General features: G+C 38.1%; 1 protein-coding gene across 1 annotated transcript in view; it reads right to left on the bottom strand.

The window, feature by feature from the left end:
* Nucleotides 1-410: 410 nt before the first annotated feature.
* Nucleotides 411-25,365, bottom strand: part of LOC106002747 (protein FAM114A2-like) — a 31,281-nt gene continuing 6,326 nt past the window's right edge. The window contains exons 3-8 of the mRNA XM_013037561.1: nucleotides 20,270-20,361; nucleotides 12,695-12,829; nucleotides 12,025-12,177; nucleotides 10,291-10,414; nucleotides 2,151-2,230; nucleotides 411-422 (exon numbers count right to left, since the gene is read on the bottom strand). Coding sequence (XP_012893015.1) covers nucleotides 411-422; nucleotides 2,151-2,230; nucleotides 10,291-10,414; nucleotides 12,025-12,177; nucleotides 12,695-12,829; nucleotides 20,270-20,361 — 596 coding nt within the window. The remainder of the gene's footprint in view (nucleotides 423-2,150; nucleotides 2,231-10,290; nucleotides 10,415-12,024; nucleotides 12,178-12,694; nucleotides 12,830-20,269; nucleotides 20,362-25,365) is intronic.

Below are 25,365 nucleotides of genomic sequence, written 5' to 3'. Positions count from 1 at the left end.
AGTGACCAGGCAGAAGAGTTCAAGCCCCAAGACCGGCAAAAAGAAACAAAGATAAAAGAAAGTGAGTAATTAAGCTGTGGCTCAAGGTATGAAACCTGTTAGCCTGGAGAAAAAAGGTAAAAAACGCAAAGAAAAATTTAAAAAGAAATTATTCCCAGTACCACACCCTCCAGTACACTTTTCCCTACATCCTTAGTGTGCAGACAACCAGTCCAATGCCCCTGCTATATCCTATGTCTCAATGACAAAAATTTCAATTATTTGAAAACTGCCTTCCAAGCATTGCCACATGGGACCACATGGGGAATTATTGACCACAGGCAATTATTGACCTCAAAAATATTTATTAACATGATTTCTTTTATTCTTGTGATTTTTCTATGTCCTTCTCATCATTACTTCCCTAGCACCTAGCAAATTACCTGGAATAAAAATAGAGAAACATGTCTGCTTACTGAATATCTGCATGTATATTTAGAATACTAAGCTAGTTTCAATGGGGTCATCAACACTGAAGATTTTTTACTATGAGCCTCAAACTTTGTAAAAAACAAAACAAAACACATTTTACCCTCAGGAACTCTACATTTGCCAGTTGCCAGTCACTGATACTGTCATCCTAGTTACTAAAAATTGTTCAAAAATATTGATGTTATAAAGATAAGGAAAAGCTGATAAATTATTATAGACTAAAAGAGATCAAGTATACACAACTACATATAATTCATGATCATATATTGGTTTTTAGAGAAAAAAAATTGATAAGGACAGAATTGAGCCAATTGGCAAAACTGGAATATAGACAAAAGATTAAGCAAAAGTATGGCATTGTGATTAATTTACTGAAGCTGATAACTATACTGTGGCTATGTAATAATGGGACATTTTTGTCCTGAGATCAAGATTAAAATATGTAGGAATAGAGAACTATGAAATATACAATTTAATCTCAAATGTATGTCCAAAAAGAGAACATACATGCAAGCAGAAGTGATTAAGCAAATGAAGGAAAATATTAACCAACTGAATTTGCATAAAAATCACAGAAATAGTTTATATTCTTTTTGTGACTTTTCCTAAATTTGACTATTTTTAAACAATATTAGATTGAATAGTGAAGAGATGCACTTGAACTGCAGAAGATGAGTTCCTGAGGATTGTTCTGAGAAGGCTTCATGGAGAATGCATGCATTGGGGGATAAGAATAAAAGATCAAGTGTTACCATATGAAAATTATGGAAATCCAAACATTCAGACTACAACAATAAAGTACCAAGAGTAAGAAAATTCACAGATACAGAAAATAAGTCAGGGCTACTGTGGATTGAGGGCTGAATGGTTTAATGGCCCCAAATTTTTGTTGAGGGTGATGGATATGTTTTGGATAAGATAATGGTGATGGTTCTACAATACTGGAAATGTACTGAATGTCACTGAATTGTGGTTATAATAATAAATGTTATTACTATTTCCCTATAAAGAATAAAAAATCATCCCAGTTTAGAAGCTACTGTTTGCAGGAAACTCTCTGACATTATATATTCACAGGAAACTGTACTCTTTATTTCGTACATTCAGTAGATTTTAAACATGTATTTCTTTATGTGTTTTTTCCTTCTTTTGAGGTAGAACTTTGCTAGCACAGGCCGGCCAGGAATGTGCAATTCTGCTACTTTGTTCCTTGAGGAATGTCTTTCTTCTACACAAGACATTCCATAATAAAATTTATTATCTAATAAGAAAAGCAAAAAGATCAAGTGTTACGTTCCTTACCCTAGGACTTAGGAGCAAAGAGGACATCCTGACTTATATCAGCTCCCTCTGTCCAGAAAGCATTTTGTGTCTGGTCCTTACTGGTTTATAGAATGTCTCCTGAGCCTAGGAAAGATAGGCATAAAAGGAAAAAGCATTCCTTGTCCTGTGCATGAGCAGGCAACCGAATATATGTTGTATTAAATATTTCTCTGGATATAGAACCTCCCTACCCCTCTCTGACCTTGGATATGCATATAGCTCCCAAGTCACCAACAAAGAGCAAGGCTTTGCCCAAGGCTCTTACTTCCATATGGTAAATGGTTACTATCTCAGTTTTTAATTCACTGAAGTGTCACAAATAAATGAATCAAAATCATCAAGAAGTAATAACTTACCCTGGAAAGTTTGTCTGGTTTGCAGGAGATGTACAGCTGGGAAAACAGCTCTGTTATCCCTTCAGAAAAATCTTCATCTCCTGAAAAAAACAAAGTTTCACATGAAAAATATTCCAGCAAAACTGCTGAGGTTCACAAGAAAGGTAAGAAGGAAGAGGAGTGAAGGCAGCAGAAGTATTCATAACAATTTAATGAGCATGGAATATGAGTGCTTATACAATTTTTTTCCTTTCCTTCTGAGGGTTTTCTGATGCATTGTTATCATTATCCAGTCTTTCAGTTAATGTCCAATTAAGACAAACATTTCTGACACTTTTCTTCTACCACTGGTTAAGCTGAAGCTACAGGTGGTAGGGATAATAATATTCACTCGGCCTTCTGAGCTTTCTTGGTAGACTTGGTGACCTTGCCAGCTCCAGCAGACTTCTTTTCCACAGATTTGATGCCACACACAGCAACTATCTCCTATTACAAACAGCAAGATGATCCAGAGGAGAATAGTCAAAGAAGCTCTCCACATACACAGGCTTGCTGGAACCATATGAAGCATGACAGCATCACTATATTTCAGGAATTTAGGACTAGCTTCCAGCTTCTTACCAGATCTGCGTTCAAGCTTCTCTTTCCACTCAGTAAATTTGCAAGCAATTTAAGCTGAGTGAAAATCCAGGACAGAGGCATAGGAAGCACTAGTTTGGCCTGGGTGGTTCAGGAAGGTCACCCAAGCTGTGAAGCTAAATGCTTCCTTGGGTGGATCATTCTTGTTGTCACCACCAACGTTGCCATGGCAAACATCTTTGGCTGACATGCTTATAGAATTTTTTTGTGCACAGTATGTCAATGGATGTTCTTAATGGGCTTATAAGAGAAGTGGGTATTATCACACTTGGGTGATAAAGATAATGAAGGCTGGAAGAGGTTAAGAATTTCTACAAGATCTCCTAGCAAAGATCAGAAGTTAAACCTTGGCCTCCACTCTCAATGTTCTTTGCACCACATTACAGAAGAATGAATGGAGAGTATGAAGCAGATATTAAATAAAGAAAATGGAATTCAGGGCTGGGAATGTGGCTTAGTAGTAGAGTGTTTACCTTGCATGCATGAAGCCCTGGGTTTGATTCCTCAGTACCACACAAACAGAAAGAGCTGGAGGTAGCACTGTGGCACAAGTGGTAGAGCATTAGACTTCAGCAAAAAGAGGCTCAGGGACAGAGCCCAGGCTCTGAGTTCAAGCCCCAGGACCAGAAAAAAAGAAAAAGAATAAAAGAAAATGGAATTCAAGTTGGGACAGTAAGACTCCAGGAGAATCCAGGTTATCCAATAAAATGGGAAGAGTTTCAGGCAGAGAAAATGAGTGCCAAGATGAGGGGGATGAAAGCATAGCAGGAAGTTTAGAATAAGCAAAGGAAAAAACAACAAAATAGGATCCAGCTAAGACTGAGCCTTTATACCCTCTTAATATTTCAAAGTTTCTACCAAAGAGATAAGGAACTACTGATGATTTTTAAAACAGAGACAGGAAAGATCAAATTTAAATCAAATAAAGATCACGTTAGTGGCTTCGTACAGAACTTATCAGCACTAATCTAGGAATAAACAAGAAAGTAAAATTGAGTCAATAATCCATGATCCAAGTACGAGACGGTGATGTGTAAATCAGGGGGAGAAAGGATTCTTAAATGTTGGAAGGGTGCTAAGGAAAATGTTGAAATTATCATGAAGATGGGAACACAGAACACCTTAGTAGAGAAACATGCAAACATAAGGATAAGTCAAGAGCAAACTATAATCAAGACAGACAAACAAATTGTCAGGAAATATTCTTTCTCTCGTTACACACCTAAATCCTATCCATTCACCCACTTTGAGACCAGCCGAATGTTTTAGACTTTAGAATCTATATATTTATTAATCACCAGTCTATAGCTTCAAAGGGCAAATTATTACTTCTTTATACCTGCCATTGTCTCCAAAAGTCCCTGGTTGGTGGGAGCGGGGAATGTATCATGGCTCATTTGTCCCTCTCAGTTGGCATTTAAGAGAGAGAATTAAAATGACTTAGCAATCCAAGTTTAACATGGATTGTGAAGGTGACCTCATTAATACCATCCTTACCTATGTACCTCATTTAAGCAACATTTAATTATATCCTACTATGAAAAAAATCTAAAACCTGGCTTGTAGGTTGTCATTCCAACTAAATCCTGCTGGGTGCAAGAAATTAATCTGAAAACATAATGAGATACCAATATCACAAAGTATTGACAAAATGATCCAATGGCATGCAGAATTTTTTATTTATATTTATCTCACTCTGTTCTAAACATATTTAATATATACTTAGAATATATTTAATATTTGAATATGTACATTGAATTTACAAATGTACAAATATACAATGTATTATGTTTGAGTTTATTTAAATAAACTTTTTTTGGTAAGAGTTGTGAACAAAAAGGAAATGGGTCACTGTTGTGGCTCATGTCTGTAATCCTAGCTATTTGGGAGGTGAGAATGGAGAATTATAATTTGAGGTCAGGCTTAGCAACACAGTTTGTGAGATCCACTTCTCAGCCATAGCCTGGTACAGTAGTATCTGCTCATCCTCTTACATTAATGTGAGAGGCCAAAATTAAGAGGATCTCAGTTCCAGCCCAACCTGGGCAGAAAATTTTAGGAGATTCCATCTCAACAGAGAAGCTGAACACAGTGGCAAGTGCCTGTGATCCTAACAATGACAGGAAGACTGAAATGGGTAGCTCTAGTTCAGACATGCATCCAGGAAAAACCAGACTCTCCCTGAAAACAGTCAAGGGAAAAAAGGGCCCAAGGCATGGCTCAGTGACTTTGAGTGAGTTGAGCTCAAACCCCAGTACCACCATAAACAAAGGTAAACAATGGTGGAAGATCACTGCCAAATGCTTTCCACAGAATGAAATATATATTAGGCAGGAGTGTGGCCCAGTATTAGGATAGAGGTGGAACTCTGTCTTAGAGGACTTGGCTGAGGCTCTGTGTTTGGGGACTGGCACTGTGGTAAGGAGAAGTTGCATTGAAAGTATGTAGGATGGTGCTGGTGGTTCATGGCTATAATCACAGCTACTCAGGAGACTGAGACTTGGAGAATGGACCTTTAAAGCCAGCCAGGCAGAAAATTCTGTTTAGATCTATCTCCACTTAGCAAGAAAAAGACAGACTGGTATCTTGGTTCAGAGTGGTAAGACATCAGCTCAGTTCAAACTGTGGTCCTGGCACCAAAAACAACAATAAATAAATAAATAAATAAAATAATAAAGTGTGGGCTTTGGAGGAACTTTGCAAGAATGAAGGGCTCTCCCAAAATAGGAAGACATATTCTTAGGCAAAGGGATGGTAAGGACCAAGGATGCTGATGGAAAAAGATGACCAACACTGCCACACCACCAGGTTCCTAAATTTATCGCCCATTAGCTACTTCCATTTTTTCCATACTTCATTGAGATATCATTAAATGCCAACATCACTGCTGAATTCTCAACAAATATCACTGAGGAGGGCTGGCACAGATTGTGAGAGGAGCTGGGAAGGAGTCTATTTTCGGAGTCATTTCTGGTGAACATAATAGATAAAAATCCAACTGTTTAGAAAATCCCTCCAAGTCCTCTGAATGGTATTTAAAGATCAAGAGTCCCATTCGTGGGCAAAACGAGATGCTGATTACATGAACGAATGCTGTTAATTGCACAAATAAGTTTATAAATAACACAATTGTCATATTGGGGCCTAGTTAGAAAAAATGCAACTATCTAAACACATCACAATGGCTTTATGTGTTTCCTAAGTTAAGCCATCTAAAAAGATTTTTTTATCTATTATATCTTTGGAATCATGAAAATAATTAGTATCTCTTAGTTAAGACTATTATACAGTATTTATTTTTCTGTTTGTGGAGCCTGAACTCTGGGCCTGGACACTGTCCTTGGCTCTTCAGCTCAAGGCTAGCATTCTACCACTTGAGCCACAGCGCCACTTCGACTTTTTCTGCTTATGTGATGCTGAGGAACTGAACCCAGGGCCTCATGCATTCAAGGCAAGCACTTTACCACTGAACCACCTTCCCAGCCCCTGAATACAGTATTTCATTTAGTACTTATTTTAACAACCTGTGAGGACTTAGATTGGGTTACCTTATAGATGAGAAAACAGCTCAGTATCAAGGAACTTTTCAAGGTCACATGGCTTTAGTAAATGACAGATCTTCATTTTAACACAGTGGAAAACTCCAAAGCCCATCATAGTTAACTGCCATCTCAATATTTCAGAACAACATTAAGAACTTACATTAAAAAACTTTTTTCTTTTGGGCAAGTCATGGGGCATGAACTCAGGGCCTGGGTGTTGTCCCTGAGCTGTTTCAGCTCAAATCTAATACTCTATCACTTGACTACAGCTCCACTTTGGGCTTTGGGTAGTTAACTGGGGATCAGAGTCTCACAGACTTTGCTGGTGAGCTGGCTTTAAACCCAGATCCTGGATCTCAGCTTCCTGAGTGGCTAGGTTTACAGGTGTGAGCCATTAGAAAATATTTTCTAATCAGGAAGCAAGCTTTTACGTAGACTAAGTAGTCATTTATTAGTAAGGTGTTATACAACTGTCTAGTTTGAACTCTTAGAATACACTGCTGAAAACAACAAACAAAAAAGAAAATGTCCCAGTCTGCAGAAAATCTGTACTCAAGGAGTAAAGAAAGTCCCTCCCTGAGAAATGTTCAGTCTTTCTGTAGAAAACTTGAAGACTAGTTATTTTACAGTAGATTAGAAATAGAAAAAAAACAAATGAGGTTAAGAGGATATTAGTGACAAGCACACTGACAGTTCAAAGAAGTAAAAGAGAAAGCCATCTTTAAATGCACTGACATTTGGAAAATTTTAATTTGGCAGCCCTCATACTAGTCAGGACCTCTTAATACTTTTAAATTTTTGAAAGCCCCCAAAGAGCTAATTAAAAATGTAAGTAGACAGGCTTGGAAGGTGGCTCAGTGGTAGAGTGCTTGCTTTGCATGCATGAGGTCCTGGGTTGGATTCCTCAGCACCACATAAGTAGAAAAAGCCAGAAGTGGCACTGTGGCTTAAGTGGTAGAGTGCTAGCCTTGAGCTGAAGAGCTGAGGCACAGTGCCCAGGCCCAGAGTTTAGGCCCCACAACTGATAAAAACAATGTAAGTAGAGATAGGAACTGGTGGCTCTCACCAGTAATCCTAGCTACAGATTCGGGAGACTGAGAGCCATAGATTGCTATTAAAAGCTAGCTGGCTTCCAATGTATAACCCCTCTTTTCACTGTATTGGATGTTGGTATAATTTGTCGAGGGGAAAGGAAAAACAAAGTGTTTAAATAGGGATACAGGTGGACCCACTGCAACAATGAGATGTACAAGACGTTATGAAAAAAGTTTACAACTTTAGCGGGGGAAGGGAGGGGATGGGGAAACAAAGGAGGTAGCAACAATGCTTGATAAGAAATGTACTCATTACCTTACTCATGTAATTATAAACCTTCTGTACAGTATTTTCACAATAAAAAAACACAAATTAGAGGGAAAAAAAGCTAGCTGGAGCAGGAAAGTCAGTGAGACCCTTATTTCCAATAAACTACTCAGAAAAAAAACAAAAAACAAAACAAAACAAAAAACAAAGTACACTTGTGACTCAAGTGGTAGAGTGCAGCTCAGTATCAATGCCTAGGTGCTGAATTCAAGCCCAGGACTGGCACAAAAATAAATTACATAAAAAATAGGGGATACACACACACACACGCACACACACACACTAAAGAAACAGACAGATACAGACAGGTATGTTAAAAAGTAGAACACATCCAATGAGCAAAGCATCAGGTATTGAGTTCAAGTCCTAGTTTCACATCCCAAACAAAAGAAAAATTAGAACTGAAGTGCTTATGGTAGTTTTGCAAACTTAAGAAAAAAACAGTACTTGTTAATATACATTTATTGAAAATAACTGTAATTTCCACAAAAGGTGAAATTTCAACAGAATAATACAATTGTTTTACATCTTTAATGAATCTCTTTATCCTTTAGCCTAATGAAAGACACATGTATTCTCTTATCTGCTTTTACACTCTGTCTGCTGGGGTATGTTGTTTTAAGTATATGAAGGAAATCTACCTCACAAAGTCGCTTAGTTAGAAAAAGAAGAAGTTTTAGTAGCCTTCTCAGATTATCAGTAAAGGAAATGCTTACATATTCCTTAATACTATACTAAAACTCAACTAGTGTCATCTCTTAAAATTTAGTTGTAATGATATACATAGCAATGAGCCTGAAGCTATACCATAAGATTTTCTGGTTGGATGTATTGAATTAAAATCCATTAGTCTTTTTTTTTCTTTTGCCTGTGCATCATTTGCTAACATCACACATTAAATAATTGGAAAATACTCACTCCGAGTCACACAAATCTTTCAAATGCTGACCAACTGTCGTGAAATGAATGAATATAGCTGTTATTTTCAACACAGATTTCATCAGCATAGTCTGTAAACAGCACTGGGAAGCTACAAAGCTCAACAGATCAATAAATCCATTCTACAAAATTGAAAGTTAGTTTGAATGTATATCATGACTCATACATAGTTGCTTTTCTTGTTGTAAAGGCTCATTTCATTCACTTTTAAGAAATGTTCACCAAATAGTATTATAGTCTCTGGGCTGGGAAGGTGGCTCAGTGGTAGAGCGCTTGCTTTGCATGCATGAGGCCCTGGGTTCGATTCCTCAGAACCACATAAGCAAAAAGAAAAAAACCGGAAGTGGCTCTGTGACTCAATTGGTAGAGCACTAACCTTGAGCTGAAGAGCTGAGGGACAGCGCCCAGGTCCAGAGTTCAGGCCCCCTGACCAGACCCCCCTCCCCCAAATAAAGAATTCTAGTCTCTGTGACCACTTGTATACTTCATAGTGAAAATGGCATTCCATGGCAAAGCATGTAGTTCAATTAAACACTACAAATGGGCTAGGCACTGGTGGCTCATGCCTGTAATCCTAGCTACTCAGGAAACTAAGACCTAAAGATCATGGTTCAAAGCCAGCTCAGGCACGAAAGTCTGTGAGACACTTCTCCAATAAACTACTAAAAAGAAGACAGAAGTGGTGCTGTGGTTCAAGTGGTAGTACACTACCCCTGAGCAAAAAAAGTTTAGGGTACTACCCAAGCCCTAAGTTCAAGTCTTAGGACCAGCTTAAAAGAAAAATTCAAAAGTGAATTCATTCATTACACTTTTTAAAAATAGCCAATTAGCAAAGAATATGTTAGAAATATATTTAATTAAATGTTAAAATAAAACAAACCTAATTATTCATTTGTCCAGAAATTATATTTTATATTAACTGCCACATTACCTAATTACTGTAAAAAATGAGCAGCTTCAACATTCATATTTCGTAAGAGATACAGCAGGCTTTAAATTGTGGAGGCGGGGAGAGGGGAAGAGTGTCACTCACATTTTAGGTACTACCACCTTTTCTGCCTCAATTCAAGATGGGATTAAGGGTCCCACAAGTCACAAGGTACAGCTGAAGTATCCAGAGATATAAAGAAATGTCAGTCAAACTGAAGACAAACTGAAAAGAGCAGTCTTTAACTGTAAACACTGGCAGGGGTAAATGAACAATATCAGTATGAGGGATGCTAAAAAGAGTCTGACAGGAAAAAAAAAGAAGACATAAGCAAGAGGCTGACATGTCTGAACACCTAGACAGGGGGAAAGTTGCAAAAAGGATTCTACATGAAAATTCTCACTGCAAAACTGAGAGAGATGCAGGGTACCAGTGGCTATCCTTTTCATACTGCTACTTAGCTGGCTGAGATCTGGGGATCTTAGTTGGAATCCAGTCTAGGAAGATAACTCCAAGAGAGTCCTATCTCTAATCACAAAAAAAGCTGGAAGTAGAGGTGTGGCTCAAGTCCTTGAGGGCCTAACTTTAAGCAAAAAGCTCAGGGACAGCAAGCAGACCTTGAGTTCAAGCCCCAGGACCAGCATAGGTGTTGTGAGCGCGTGCACACATACACACAATTTACTGTAGTTTACTCAAGGCAAAATATAAATACACTGCATCTTCCAACTCAGATTCTGAGTTTTCATATTACCTTTCTTCTCTTCTTCCTCTTCCTTACAAAATTCTGCTAGGGAAAATACGTCTTTGAGTTGTTCTAATTCAAGTATTATAGCCTCTAATTCTTCTCCACTCAGAGAATTAAGGACAGATTTCACCTGAATGAAGATAATAAAATATTGTGGAAATATGAATGAAAAAAAATCTCACAAGGAGGAAAGACTGAAGAGCTCATGCCAACACATCAGTGTGTGTGTGTGTGTGTGTGTGTGTGTGTGTGTGTGTGTGTGTGCTAGTCCTAGGGCTTGAACTCAGGGCCTGGTCACTTAGATTTTGTGCTCAAGTCTAGTACTCCATTATCTGAACCACAGCACCACTTCCAGCTTTTTGGTGGTTAATTGGATATAAAAGTCTCACAGACACTTTTATCTGAGCTGGCTTCACACCATAATAATCAGATTTCAGTCTCCTAGGTATCTAGGGTTGCAGTACCCAGTTCTAATTTTTTTTGCTGGTCCTGGAGCTTGAACTCAGGACCTAGGAGCTATCCCTGAGGCTCTTTGTGCTCAAGGTTAGTGCTGTACCACTTGGAGCTACAGCACCACTTCCAGCTTTCTGAGTGATTTATCAGAGATAACTTATCTGGCCTGGCTTTCAACTAACCTCATATCTAGCCTCCTGAGCTAGGATTAGAGCCAGACCTTTTTTTTTTGGTCGTGGGGCCTGAACTCTGGGCCTGGCACTATCCCTCAGTCTTCAGCTGTAGACTAGTGCTCTATCACTGAAGCCTACGCCCCACTTCTGGGTTTCTGCTTATGTGGTGCTGAGGAATCGAACCGAGGGCCTCATGCATACAAGGCAAGCACTCCACCACTGAGCCACCTTTCCAGCCCCCAGAACTCTTTTTTTAATAATTGTAACACAAAAGGTTAGATATTATAAGAAGGTAGATAGAATTTGTATTTCCAAAATTAATACAGGCTAGAAGAGAACTGAAAATTATCAGTGCTTAAGCATGACTTCACAGCCCAGGCAGGAAAAGCCATTAAACTCTTATCTCCAATAAACCACTAGATCAAATACCAGAAATGGAGCTGTGGCGAACAAGAAGAAGAACAAGAAGAAGAACAAGAAGAAGAAGAAGAATGTGAGGCACAGCGAAGAAGAAGAAGAAGAAGAAGAAGAAGAACAAGAACAAGAACAAGAACAAGAACAAGAACAAGAACAAGAACAAGAACAAGAAGAACAAGAACAAGAACGAGAACGAGAAGGAGAAGAAGAAGAAGAAGAAGAAGAAGAAGAAGAAGAAGAAGAAGAAGAAGAAGAAGAAGAAGAAGAAGAAGAAGAAGAAGAAGAAGAAGAAGAAGAAAAGAAGAAAGAATGTCATAGATTATCAGAGGAGATGAACTAACAGGAAATGATATTAGCAGCTAGCAGCTATAACAGGCTTTTTGACAGCTAAAAACCCATGACATTGGAGAAAAACCATAAAATGAAAGACTAAGGTAAAAGAAAAAGAGATCTGATATTAAGACCTCTTTGTTTTTCTGTTCTTTTTCTATAACTTTAAGAGAAATAACATTTGACTTACTCAATATTTCTAACAATAAAGCAATAAGGGATATTTTTCTTCTATTATAATATTTCCAGCATGCCACACCTCCTTCAGAAACACATTTCGACTTCCAAAAATACAAAGAGAAAAGAAACCATGCAATGTTTATCCTTTGAAGACTCTTTTCAGCTGGGAGTTTGAGATTGGAATTACCTTTTTTTCACTTTCTTGCAAAAGCATCTCCAGAACTTTTAGATGTTCTTGAAGTTCATCAAAGGGTAGCCCACTATGAGATTTCTTATCTGTTTCCATGGCTACCTCATTGGAGGTCATGAGTTCTTCTTTCTCCTTTGCCTCTTGTAAAACCTAAAAAGAGATGGAAGTATGGAAGCAGCAAATAATAGCTCAAGGGTAACTTTTAAGAGTGGAGAGAAGCAAAGCTGAGACAAGTTCCAGTATAGAGTGCTGCTCTTCATGCCTGGTATGGCAAATCAAATTCACTAAGGATCAGGAGCTGCATGGGAAAAAAAGTAGCTAAACAAAATTTGATGCTTGACAGTATCACCCAAGGAGCCACATGCATTTCTAAAAGTGGTTTCAACATTAACCTAATAAGCAATCTTGATAGCGCTCAGGATTTTGCAATGCGCTGACAGAGGCTACTGCAGAAAGAAAAGAGCTGGCCATTTGTATAAGCATTAGAGCTCTAACTGCACATCCAGCCCATAAAAAATGCCTTCATTTTATAATGCATTGAAAATTCTTTGCAAGGAAATACACTAACAAAATCTCAAGGTAACAAATGGAAAAATTCAAATTAAAAAACAAAACAAAACACATGAACAACAGAAAACAGCAATCAAACCAGTAAAGGTAACAGTACCTGAGACAGTGTAGAATTCCAGTTCATCAGATCCTTGGTCATTTTAAATACAGGATCCCCTTCTGCTATTACATCTATTGTCTTCTTCACAATGAATTTGAAGGCATCTAAACCCCCACTAATAATGTCCTTTCCCTAGAAAGCAACATAAATGTCATTACTACAATACTGGGAAAACACATTTGCATGTTTTGTGGGGGTTTTGTGTCAGTTCAGGGGCTTAAAACTCAGGGCCTAGGTGATGTCTATGAGCTTTTTTTCTTCAAGGATAGTACTCTACCACTTGCACAACAGCTCCACTTCCTGCTTTGTTTGCTGGTTAATTAGAGAGAAGAGTCTTACAGACATTCCTGCCTGGGCTGGCTTTGAACCACAATCCCCAGATCTCAACTTCCTGAGGAGCTAGGTTTACAAGCATGAGACACCAGTGTCCAACCATTTATATGTTTCAATTCTTTAAGAGTGACCTACAATACCAAGCACTGGGAAGAATGTGGAAGAGTAAGGGTAATACACACTGCATGTAGAAACATAGTAGGTTCTCCTCTTTGGAAAACTGCTGGCCAGTATCTACTATAGCTACATATGTACAGTGGTTCATCAGAAGACATTTCAGGGCTGGGAATGTAGCCTAGTGGTACAATGCTTGCCTAGCATGCATGAAGCCCTAGGAACAATTCCTCAGTACAGCATACATAGAAAAGGCAGGAAATTGCACTGTGGCTCAAGTGGTAGAGTGATAACCTTGTGCAAAAGAAGCTCAGGGACAGTTCCTGGGCCCTGAGTTCAAGCCTCAGTACTAGCCAAAAATAAATAAATAAATAACCAAAAATGTTCAGAGCAGCAGTATTTGTAATAGCTATAACATGGAAACTATTTCAATCCTTAAAAACTGTGGAATAAATAAAATATAACATAGTGACAAAATGGAATACCACATGGAATGCAACATGGTCAAATGATACAAAAATGTTGTGAAAGAAGATAGATACAAAATGTACTATAAGTATGTAAAGTATAAAAGCAAACAAAGGTAATCTAAGATAAAAGTCAGGACTATAGTTATCTTCCTAGAAGGGGCATACTATCTCTTAAAGAATTTGAACAAGTTCACATTATGAAAATGAACTGTTTTAAATTTCAGTATTAAAATTAAGAAAAAATATAAAGCATAAAGTTAAAGTATAACTAAGTATTTAATTTATGCCTATAATGCCATTACTCCAGAGACTAAGGCATAAGTATTGTGAGTCTGAGGCCAGCCTAAGCTACGTTCATATCCAGTTCAAGGATGCCAGGCTACACAGTGAAAAGAATGAAAAGAGAATCCAAAGACACAGTGTACGTCTGTAATCACAGCTGCTTACAAAGTAGAGGCAGAATTGTAGCCCAAAACCAGCACAAGTAAAAGCCAGTGATTGGATCCAAAAACAAACTAGCTATTTCTGCTTTCTAGTTGCCATGGTATGATTGATTCTGCTTTGCCATGACCTTCCTGTGCCATTATGAACTGACATCTCTGAGAACAAAACTGCTCCCTGTAGATAGATAGATAGATAGATAGATAGATAGATAGATAGATAGATAGATAGATAGATAGATAGATAGATAGATAGGCAGGCAGAAGAAAGGAATAAGGATGTGGCTCAAGTGGTACTTCATATTGCCAAAATAAATAAACAAAAGTTACAATAGCCAGGCAGTGTTGTCTGGTGACTCATGCCTGTAATCCTTCTCAGCTACTCTGAAGACTGAGATCTGAAGATCACAGTTCAAAGCCTTCCAGGCAGGAAAGTCCATGAGATTCTTATTTCCAAATAACTTCTCAAAAAATTTAGAGAATAGCACGGTGGCTCAAATGGTAGAGTGATAGCTGCCTTAAGTACAGAAAGGGTCAGGGACAACACCCAAGTCCTGAGTTCAAGCCCCACAACTGGCAAAAGAAAAAAGTATTTATCTACACATAGTAAACATCTTTCTAAACAAGAGGAAACTATAGTCAGAAACAGATCAATGGTTGGAAAATGCTGTGAACAGACAAAAAGGTGTGGCTACAGACTGGCATGAAGGAACTCCCTTAGGTAATGAAAATATTCTTATATCTCAGTGAGCCATACAAATACAGAAAATATTCTGTGTCTGTGTATCACAATATACTGTGACTATACAGTATAAACATAATTATTATTTCTCAACACAAAGTCATATTGCAAAAAACCAGTTTTACTGTATGCAAATTATAGCTCAACTTTGTCCTAGAAGACTATGCTGATTCTTAGTAAGGGAATCAATATATATTACAGAGATGAGTATGTTTCAAAAATAATCAGTTCTCTTTTACCTTTAAAAATCATATAAGAGATCAACAAGTACACCAAGTAATTAAACTATATTATATTAAACATTCTATTATGTAGAGAACTTTTCCTTTCAAGTACTATAAATAAGCTGATATTACACTTGCCTTCCTATACAGCAACTAGAAAACCAGACAAAATATAAGAAAGAACTATTTTTAGACAATGGAAAAAAAGACAAAATAAAAGACTTTGGTCCAGGAGAAAAGAGAAACAAAGTCAACCCTACAGCTGGGCTTTCTGCCTAGAGAAAAGTTCGAAACCCCAACAGACAGAGGAGATCCTAAAGACAACAGAACACTCACACACAATGTAAGTCAGGGATAAAGGCTGGCATCAGGGAAGGCTGAAGCAGCTATCACTTGAAAGTTAGAAAACTTCAGAGGATGCAGTTATATAAGTAAAATGTTTCAAGAATCTACAGATGTGCCCATGTGTCTTTATCTGAATAATATACTGTTAAAAAACACTAGGTAACGCCACACAGTTGGAGAAGAACTAGTGTAAGTAGTAAGCAACACAATCCCCATAGCTCAAGCTATGCGGAAACATCTGGTTTTTAAACAATCAAGTGAACAGACTTCACTGAACACCTGAGGAATAAGAATGAATTCAGAGGAATCAGGGCTCAGCAGTAAAGATTAACTAGTCCTTAAGATTGAAGGCTACACTAGACTCCCTATAATCAAGCCTAACAGAGAGAAGAAAGTGGTGACATTGTCCAAAAAACAAATCCTTTAAATAGGGATACAGGTGGATCCATAGCAAGAATGAGATGTACAAGTCGTTATGTGGAAAAACAAACTTTGAAACTTTGGGGGGGGAGGAGAATTGGGTGGGGGAGGGTGGGGGAGGATGGGAAGGGGAAACAAAGGAGGAGGCTACAATGCTTGATAAGAAATGTACTCATTATCTTGCCCACGTAATTGGAACACCTCTGTACAGCATTTTCACAATAAAAATTAAAAATAAAAAAGGGTGAAGAAAAAATAAAGAAATGTACTCTTAGTTGGGCACCAGTGGCTCACACCTGTAATCCTAGCTACTCAGGAAGCTGAGATCTGAGGATTGTGGTTCAAAGCAAGCCCTGGCAGCAAAGTCTGTGAGACTCTTATCTCCAATAAACCATCAGAAAACTAGAACTGGCATTGTGGCTCAAGTAATAGAGCACTAACTAGCCTTGAGCTCAAGAGCTGAGAGGCAGTGTCCAGGCCCAGAGTTCATGTCCACGATTGATAAAAAAGAAATGTACTCTTTACCCAACTTATATAACTGTAACCCGTATCTTTTAGTAACAGTTAAAAAGTTTTGAAATATGAATCTGATTCGGGAAAGCAGGACTGAGCCACTGATGACTCACGCCTGTGGTCCTAGGATCTCAGGGCTGAGATCTAAAGATCACAATGGAAAGCCACCAGGGCAGAAGAACCTGTGAGACTTTCATCTCCATTTATTTATCCAGCAAAAATCAGAGGCAGGGTTCAAGTGCCAGCTGTGGGGGAGGAGGACAAGGTAGACTGTGAAGATGGGAGTTCAAACCCCAGTGCCAGAACATAAACATTAAAAAAGAAAGAGGCCTGACACCGGTAACTCACACCTATAATCCTAGCTACTCAGGAGACTGAGATCTGAGGATCACCGTTCAAAGCTAGCCTGGGAAAGAAAGTCTGTGAGACACTTATCTCCAGTAAACTACTCAGAAAACCGGAAGTGGCGCTGTGGCTCAAGAGCTAGAGTGCTTGCTTGAGCAGAAGAGTGCAGGGACAGGGCCCACACCCAGAGATCAAGCCCCATGACAGACAAAAAAAAAGTGGGGTGGAGGAAGAAAGGAAGCAAGGAAGCAAGCAAGCTAGCTAGCTAACTAGCTGGATGCCAGTGGTTCACACTTGGAACTCTAGTTATCCAGGAGGCTGAGATCTGAGCATCACAGTTTGAGGCCAGACCAGGCAAGGTAGTCTAGTCCAGGCAGATTTATCTCTCCAATTAATCACCAAAAAAAATAGAAGTAATTATCACAGAAGTATAGCTGTTGCTCAAGTAGTAGGGTGCTAGCCTTGAGGAAAAAGGTTCAGGGACAGCACCCAGGTCCTGATTTCAACCCCCAGGAATACCACACACACACACACACACACACACACACACACACACACGAAGCAGAAGACAACATCCTTAAAGGAACATGGCAAAATTGCAAAAAAGATGACCGAGTGATTTCATTGGTATCTTTTACCTCAAACTTCTAAAAACATCCATCTCTAGTATAATTTCCTTCACAGTGAAATTAATTTCTCTCCTTAGGAACTTTAGAAGATGGAAAAGGCTTTAGGATGAAAATGCCACCAATTCTATTCTGGTACACTTAATATTCAACTAAAATCTAAGTCCATAAAACTTCCACTGAGTAGTGGGAGTTCTCTACTCATGAGACATAAGTAAACACAACCTAAACTCTGCCCTCCATGCTAGTCTTCAAAGGTATAAAAAGGGTATATTCTCCCTATCTCTTTTCCTTAGATTTTCATATTCATGATCCATTAACTCTCCAAGTTTTTAAGACATTAATACTAGCCACTCTTCCCAGGGTTTTCCATGATTTTCATTCCCCTCTTAAAACATGGCTCTGAATGACAGATGTCCTTCAAGTGTTTATGAAGTCACTGCTGTTTACTATCCAAACATACTTCTAACTCCTGTTTTCTTTGCCCACTAAAAGCAACTCCTGATAAAAATTTCTGATAATGCCAACAATTTAATCTCCCAATATCTCAAAGCATCAGAGTTAGACATTAAACCATTCTATTTGCTGGGGGCATGAGGAGAAATGAAACTTCCTGTCTCTGTAACTCCTGAATTTGAGCTTATCTGTTTGAGAATACCATACTTGCACTCACAGCATGATCTGACAACAATTACAAAATCATAAACAACAAAGAAAACTGAAGATACCAGGACCCTATGTTCACCAAAACAACATGCAATAGTCTATTTCTAGAGTCCTTTAGGGAGAAAAATAAACTCATTTTTTAAACACATAGTGTGTTAGTCACAGCCAAAATAGCCTCACAGTAAATAGCCTCATCAGTAAGAACAGTGCCTCATATATGGAGTATTTTGCAGCCATGTCTACTGACATGGCTACAGACCCATGCACTATGGACCCAAAGGTATGTCAATCCAGTTCTCTCTTAGGTATACACAAGTAGTGATAGTGGAACCTGTTAATCTCTGATGGGTATATACACCAAAACATGATATAACTCTGAAGATGGAGATAAACAGATAGAATGAATCTGCTTCCAGAGGAAAAAAAGATAGAGATGAGCAAAGAGTATTAAATGAGAAACAATACGGGCTGTGAGAGATGAAGAAAACAAACTGGTCTTCAAAACTTTTCCATACGGCTTTGAAGTGCAGGTTTCCTTTTGATCAAGACAAACTTCCAAGAATAAATCTTGGCACAGACCAAAATGTTTTTAAAAGAGACCCAGAAACACAACAAATCAAAGAAAGGTTGGGCACATGGGATTACATGAAATTGCAGAACTTCTGCATGGCAAAGGACATAGCAAGAGCAATAGAAAGCCCACCGATTGGGAAAAGATTTTCACTAGCCATACAACGGACAAGGGTCACATATCTAAAATACAACTTGAACTCAAAAAAATTTAATTTCCCAACAACAAATCCTCAAAGAAACAACTGCCCAATAAATAAGTGGCTAAAGACTTAAAGAGAAACTTCTCTGAAGAGGAAAGAAGGATGGCCAATGGACACATGAAGAAATGTTCAACCTCCCTAGCCATAAAAGAAATGCAAATCAAAACAACATTGTGATACCACCTCACCCTTGTTAGAATGGCTAGAATCAAGAACTCTTATAACAACAGATGTTGGAGGGGATGTAGACAGAAGGGAGCTCTTCTGAATTGTTGGTGGGAGTATAAACTTGTTCAACCACTTTGGAATGTAGTATGGTGGTTCCTCAAAAGACTCTACATAGAATTTCCCTATGACCCAGCAATCCCTCTTTTGGGCATTTACCCAAGCGATCACAAACAAGACCATACTAAAGCTACAAGCACGACTATGTATACTGCAGCACTATTTTTCATAGCTAAGATATGGAACCAACCCAGATGCCCCTCAGTAGATGAATGGATCAAGAAAATGTGGTATATATACACAATGGAATTCTATGCCTCCATCAGAAAGAATGACATTGCCCCATTTGTTATGAAATGGAGAGTTGGACAAAATTATATGAAATGAAGTAAGCCAGGCCCAAATAAACATAGGTCCCATGATTTCCCTTATTTGCAATAACTAGTATATGTCTAAGACAAGCAGAAATGGTAAGAAAAGTTGATGGTAGGTGAAATGATCCCCAAGATAAGGACACAATTTTTTTTCTTTCATACAATTGTTTCTAACATATTTATAAGATGATTTCTTTGTTGCTTTGTATGTCCCTTCCCCACGGTATAACCTCTGATTTCACTGTATTTGATGTTGGTATAATTTGTGGAGGGGAAGGAAAAAAAACAAATATTTTAAATAGGGATACAGTTGGACCTATTGCAACAATGTCAAAAAACGAACTTTACAACTTTGGCACGGTGTGTGAAATGTACTCATTACCTTGTCCATGTAATTGTAACACCTCTGTATGGTATTTTCACTATATATATATATATATATATATATATATATATATATATATATATATAAACCCTCATAAAAACCCAAATGCAAAAAAAAAAAAAAGAGAAAAGGCTAGAATGTACCTCAGCTCAATGGCAAAACACTTGCCTAGCAAGTGCAACATCCTGGGTTCAATGCTTAGTATCAAAAAAAAAAGGTAGGAAATCAAACAAACAAAAAACAAAAGGCAAAAAAATAGCCCTAAATAAACAAAAATCTTTTTTGGTCCTGTCAGTTTTAAATTCAGCCAACTGTGGTTGCCATATAAAGTGCTAAGTAATTCTTATATTCAGCATATATGGCAATATAATTTTATTACACAGCAGTCCTTGAAATTACTTCAGATGCAGAGTAGAGAGATATGAACAGTTACAAGACACAGATCTCTAACTGGCAGCTGGATTCACAAGGCAACCCACCACAGCTGTAGGATGTCCCCATGTCCTTAATATCAAAAATGCACAAGCTAGCTACTGAATCCAAAGTATCCTAGGACTTAATGTTTCTCTATACTGACCTTCAGCAGCTTGACTTCAGCTGAAATCTCACTGGGACTAGGAATCCCAAGGGAAGACTCTGTCGTTTCAATGATGTTTGAAGTATCTTGTCCTAGAGAAAAATTAAATTTGTTGCTCTTTATTACCCAAACTTACCAAGCTAAATTCTAAAAACAAAATATCAAAGTGTGTATATCTAAAATCATGAATGCTATAAGACAGGTTATTTTTAACAATTGGGGTAATTATTCCTTGAGAATATCTCCTTAGTATAACATTTTTTAAACAAAACCCTGATATATCATCACTAAAGAACGGACATTTATAGCAATTCCTAGACTTGATTCTAATAAGAAAATGCTACCAATTCTACTAGCAGTGTCTATCATCTCATGATTACTTTTCTTCAAACAATAAACCCTTGAACAAATGTGGAAGGAGAATTATTAACTAAGTCCTTTGTAACACAAATCTGTAAAACGCACACAGACAGTAATGAAATGACTGATGATTTTACCCACTGTGGCCACTGTGGCTGAGGAGAACAAGGACTTGCCCCGGGGGCCCCAATATTTCCATCTGGCCTGGGGTATATCTTTGGAAAGTTTCCTATTGTCCCAGTAAATGGGGGGGGAGGGAAGACACAAGAAAGTGTGAAAAATTAGACAGCCAGAGTACAATATACATAAGTTATCTAATTATTAGCTAAAGTATGGGAACCTAATAATATTTGCTTAATGCATTGCTTGACTGATAGACAGTTGTCTGTGTTTATTATGTAGGCACCATGCAGCAAAGGAAATTACTGCTGATGGCATTTATAGAACTGAAAAACTATTATTTATGGTTGTAAAAATAAGAAAAGAAATGTAAACCTAAATTAGCATTGAGCTTGAATCTGTCTTTTTTATTGTGAAAATACTGTACAGAGGGTTAAAAATTATATGGGCAAGATAATGAGTACATTTCTTATCAAGCATTGTAGCCGCCTCCTTAGTTTCCCCTTCCCATCCCTTCCCATCCTCCCCCCCGCCCCCCACCCAGTTTTCCCTGCCCCCCCACCAAAGTTGTAAAGTTCATTTTCGACATAATGACTTGTACATCTCATTGTTGCAATGGGTCCAGCTGTATCCCTATTTAAACGATTTGTTTTTCTCATTGTACCAGGGCTTCACACATTTGGCTTGCTTGCTCATGGCTGGCACTCTACCACTTGAGCCATACCTCAAGTGTAGCACTTTGCTGGCATTTAGTTGGAGATGGAATCTGCATTCATCTGGACCTAAGCATCCTCAGTAGCTAAGATTACAGGTGTGAGCCAGGGGTACCTGGTAAACTCTAATATTTTTTTTATTTCATTTTTATTTTTTATTTTATTTGTGAAAATACTGTACAGAGGGGTTACAATTGCATGGGCAGGATAATGCGTACATTTCTTACCAAGCATTGCAGCCTCCGCCTTTGTTTATCCTTCACATCACTTCCCAGCCTCCCCCCTCCCCCCCATCCCAATCCTTCTCCTTCCCCCCTCCCCCCTCCCCCCCCACCGACGTTGTAAAGTTCGTTTTGGACATGACAACTAGTACTTCTCATTGTTGCATCAGGTCCACCTGTATCCTTAAACAACTGGTTTTTCCCCATCTCCTCCTCAAGTTATACTGACATCAAATATATTGAAAGCAGGGGTTATACTGTGGGGGAGGGACATACAAAGCAACAAAGAGATAATCTTATAAATTCGTTAGAAACACATGCATGAAAGAAAAAACATTAAAATACATATCTAAGGGTTCATTTTCCTGACATCACATTGTCTGACCTTTTCCGCTTGACTCATACATATACTAGATATTGCAAATAAGGGAAACCATGGGACCTATGTTTCTTTGGGCTTGGCTTACTTCACTTAATGTAATTTTTTCCAAGTTTTTCCATTTCCTAACAAATGGGGCAATGTCATTCTTTCTGATGGAGGCATAGAATTCCATTGTGTATATATACCATATTTTCTTGATCCATTCATCTACTGAGGGGCATCGGGTTGGTTCCATATCTTAGCTATGGTAAATAATGCTGCAATAAACATAGTTGTGCTGGTAGCTTTAGTGTGGTCTTGTTTGAAAGCATTTGGGTAAATGCCCAAAAGTGGGATTGCTGGGTCGTAGGGGAGTTCTATGTGAAGTTTTTGAGGAACCTCCATACTGCTTTCCAAAGTGGTTGAACAAGTTTACATTCCCACCAACAATGAAGTAAGGTTCCCTTCTGTCCACATCCCTTCCAGCATCTGTTGTTATTAGAGTTTTTGATTTTTGCAGTTCTATCTGGGGTGAGGTGATATCTCAATGTTGTTTTGATTTGCATTTCTTTTATGGCTAGGGATGTTGAACATTTCTTCATGTGTCTATTGGCCATCCTTCTTTCTTCTTCAGAGAAGTTTCTCTTTAAGTCTTTCGCCCACTTATTTATTGGGCATGTGTTTCTTTGAGGATTTGTTGTTGGGGGGTTTAATTTTTTGTGTTCCAAGTATATTTTAGATATGACACCCTTGTCCGTTGTATGGCTAGTAAAGATCTCCCAATCCGTGGGCTTTCTATTGATCTTCCTAGCTATGTCATTTGCCCTGCAGAAGCTCTGCAACTTTATGCAATCCCATTTGTCCAACCTTTCTTTGATTTGTTGTTTCTGGGTCTCGATTCAAAAAATTTCGGCCTGAGCCAAGGAGACCTAGGGTTTCTCCTATTCCATCCTGTAATGTTTTCAGGGTGTCTGCTTTGACTTCAAGGTCTTTGATCCATTTGGAGTTGATTCTGGTGCAGGGTGATATATAAGGATCTAGCTTTAGTTTTCTACATGTAGTTAACCAATTTTGCCAGCACCATTTACTGAAGAGGCTGTCTTTCTTCCATTCTATTGTTTTAGCTCCCTTATCGAAGATTACATGGCTATAGGTCTGTAGGTTCATTTCTGGGTTTTCAATTCTATTCCATTGGTCCTGAGGTCTGTTCTTGTGCCAGTACCAAGCTGTTTTGATTACTATGGCTTTATGGTAGAGTTTGAAATTTGGTGTTGATATTCCTCCAGCAGTGTTCTTTCCATTGAGGAGCCTTTTTGCTATTCGGAGTCTTTTATTGTTCCATATGAATTTTTGGATTGCCTCTTCTATTTCCTTGAAGAATGAGGTTGGAATTTTGATAGGTATTGCGTTGAATTTGTAGATAGCCTTGGGAAGTATTGCCATTTTCACGATGTTAATCTTTCCAATCCAGGAGTATGGGAGGCTTTGCCACTTTTTTAGTTCTGTGTTGATTTCCTTTTTCAAGATTTTAAATTTTTCATCATAGAGGTCCTTCACTTCTTTAGTTAAGTTAATTCCTAGGTATTATATTTTTTGTGGGGCTATTACAAATGGAGTTGCTTTCCTAATTTCAGCCACACTTTTCTCATTGTTGGCATACAGAAAAGCCATTGATTTTGGGGGGTTAATTTTATAACCTGCTACTTTGCCAAAGTTTTGATTCAGCTTGAGTAATTTGGGAGTGGAGTCTATGGGATTTTTAAATATAAGATCATGACATCTGCAAAGAGGGAGAGTTTTATTTCTTCTTTCCCTATTTGGATCCCCTTTATGTCTGCATCTTGTCTTATTGCTGTAGCTAGGCATTCTAATACTAGATTGAAGAGGAGTGGCGAGAGTGGGCATCCTTGTCTTGTTCCTGAGTTAAGAGGAAATGGCTTTAGTTTTTCACCATTGAGTATAATGCTGGCTGTAGGTTTGTCATATACAGCCTTTATTGTATTGAGGAATGTTCCATGGATTCCTAATTTTTCCAAAACCTTCATCATGAAGGGGTGTTGGATCTTGTCAAATGCTTTTTCTGCATCTATTGAGATAACCATGTGGTTCTTATCCTTGCTCCTGTTGATGTGATGAATCATATTAATTGATTTGCGTATATTGAACCAGCTTTGCATCCCTGAAATGAATCCTGTTTGATCATGGTGTATGATTTTTTGGATGAATTGTTTAAGTCGATTGGCCAAAATTTTGTTGAGAAGTTTTGCATCAATATTCATCAAAGAGATGGGTCTATAGTTCTCTTTCTTTGATGAGTCTCTGCCTGGTTTTGGGATGAGGGTTATGGTGGCTTCATAGAACGTGTTCGGTAGTGAGCTTTCTCTTTCAATTTCATTGAAGAGTTGGAGGAGTATTGGTGTGAGCTCTGTTTTGAAGGTCTTGTAAAATTCTGCTGTAAAACCATCTGGTCCTGGACTTTTCTTAGCTGGGAGGTCTCTTATTGCTGTTTCTATTTCAGTGCTTGATATGGGCCTGTTAAGATAGTTTAACTCATCTTGGTTTAGTTTTGGCATGTCAATATTTGCTAGGAAAAGGTCCATTTCTGTCAAGTTCTCAAACTTTTTAGCATAACGTTTTGAGAAGTATTCCCTTATAATGTTCTGAATCTTGGTTGTTTCCGTGGTGATGTTTCCATTCTCATCTCTGAGTTTATTAATTTCGGTGTGTTCTCTTCTTTTTCTGATAAGATTTGCTAAGGGTCTGTCAATTTTGTTAAGTTTTTCGAAGAACCAACTCATTGTTTTGTTGATTCTTTCTATAGTTTTTTTGGATTCTAATTCATTTAATTCTGATTTAATTTTGATTATTTATTTCCGTCTACTGGCTTGGGGTTTATCTTGCTGCTCTTTTTCAGGGAAGTTTAGATGTGTCATTAAATTGTTAGTTTCAGATCTCTCCAATTTGTTGATGTAGGAGTTCAGAGCTATAAACTTGCCTCTGAGTACTGCCTTTGCTGTGTCCCAGAGGAGCTGGTAATTTGTGTGCTCCTTTTTGTTGAATAGCATGAACATATGAATTTCCTTTCTAATCTCTTCCATGACCCACTCATGATTCAGCAGTGTGTTGTTCAGCCTCCATGTGATGCCGGACTTTCTTTGGTGGCTTTTGGTGTTGAGTTCTAATTTTATTCCCTTGTGGTCAGAGAGAATGCAAGGTATAACTTCAATGTTTCTGAATTTAGACAAGTTTGCTTTGTGGCCTAAAATGTGGTCTATTTTAGAAAACGTTCCATGTGCTGCTGAGAAAAACGTGTATTCTGAT

The sequence above is a fragment of the Dipodomys ordii genome, unplaced genomic scaffold, assembly GCF_000151885.1.
Source record: "Dipodomys ordii isolate 6190 unplaced genomic scaffold, Dord_2.0 Scaffold1000000566, whole genome shotgun sequence".
In the NCBI taxonomy this organism is placed as follows: Eukaryota; Metazoa; Chordata; class Mammalia; order Rodentia; family Heteromyidae; genus Dipodomys; species Dipodomys ordii.
The sequence above is the reverse complement of the archived record's forward strand: the minus strand, read 5'-3'. Positions and strand labels throughout refer to the sequence as shown.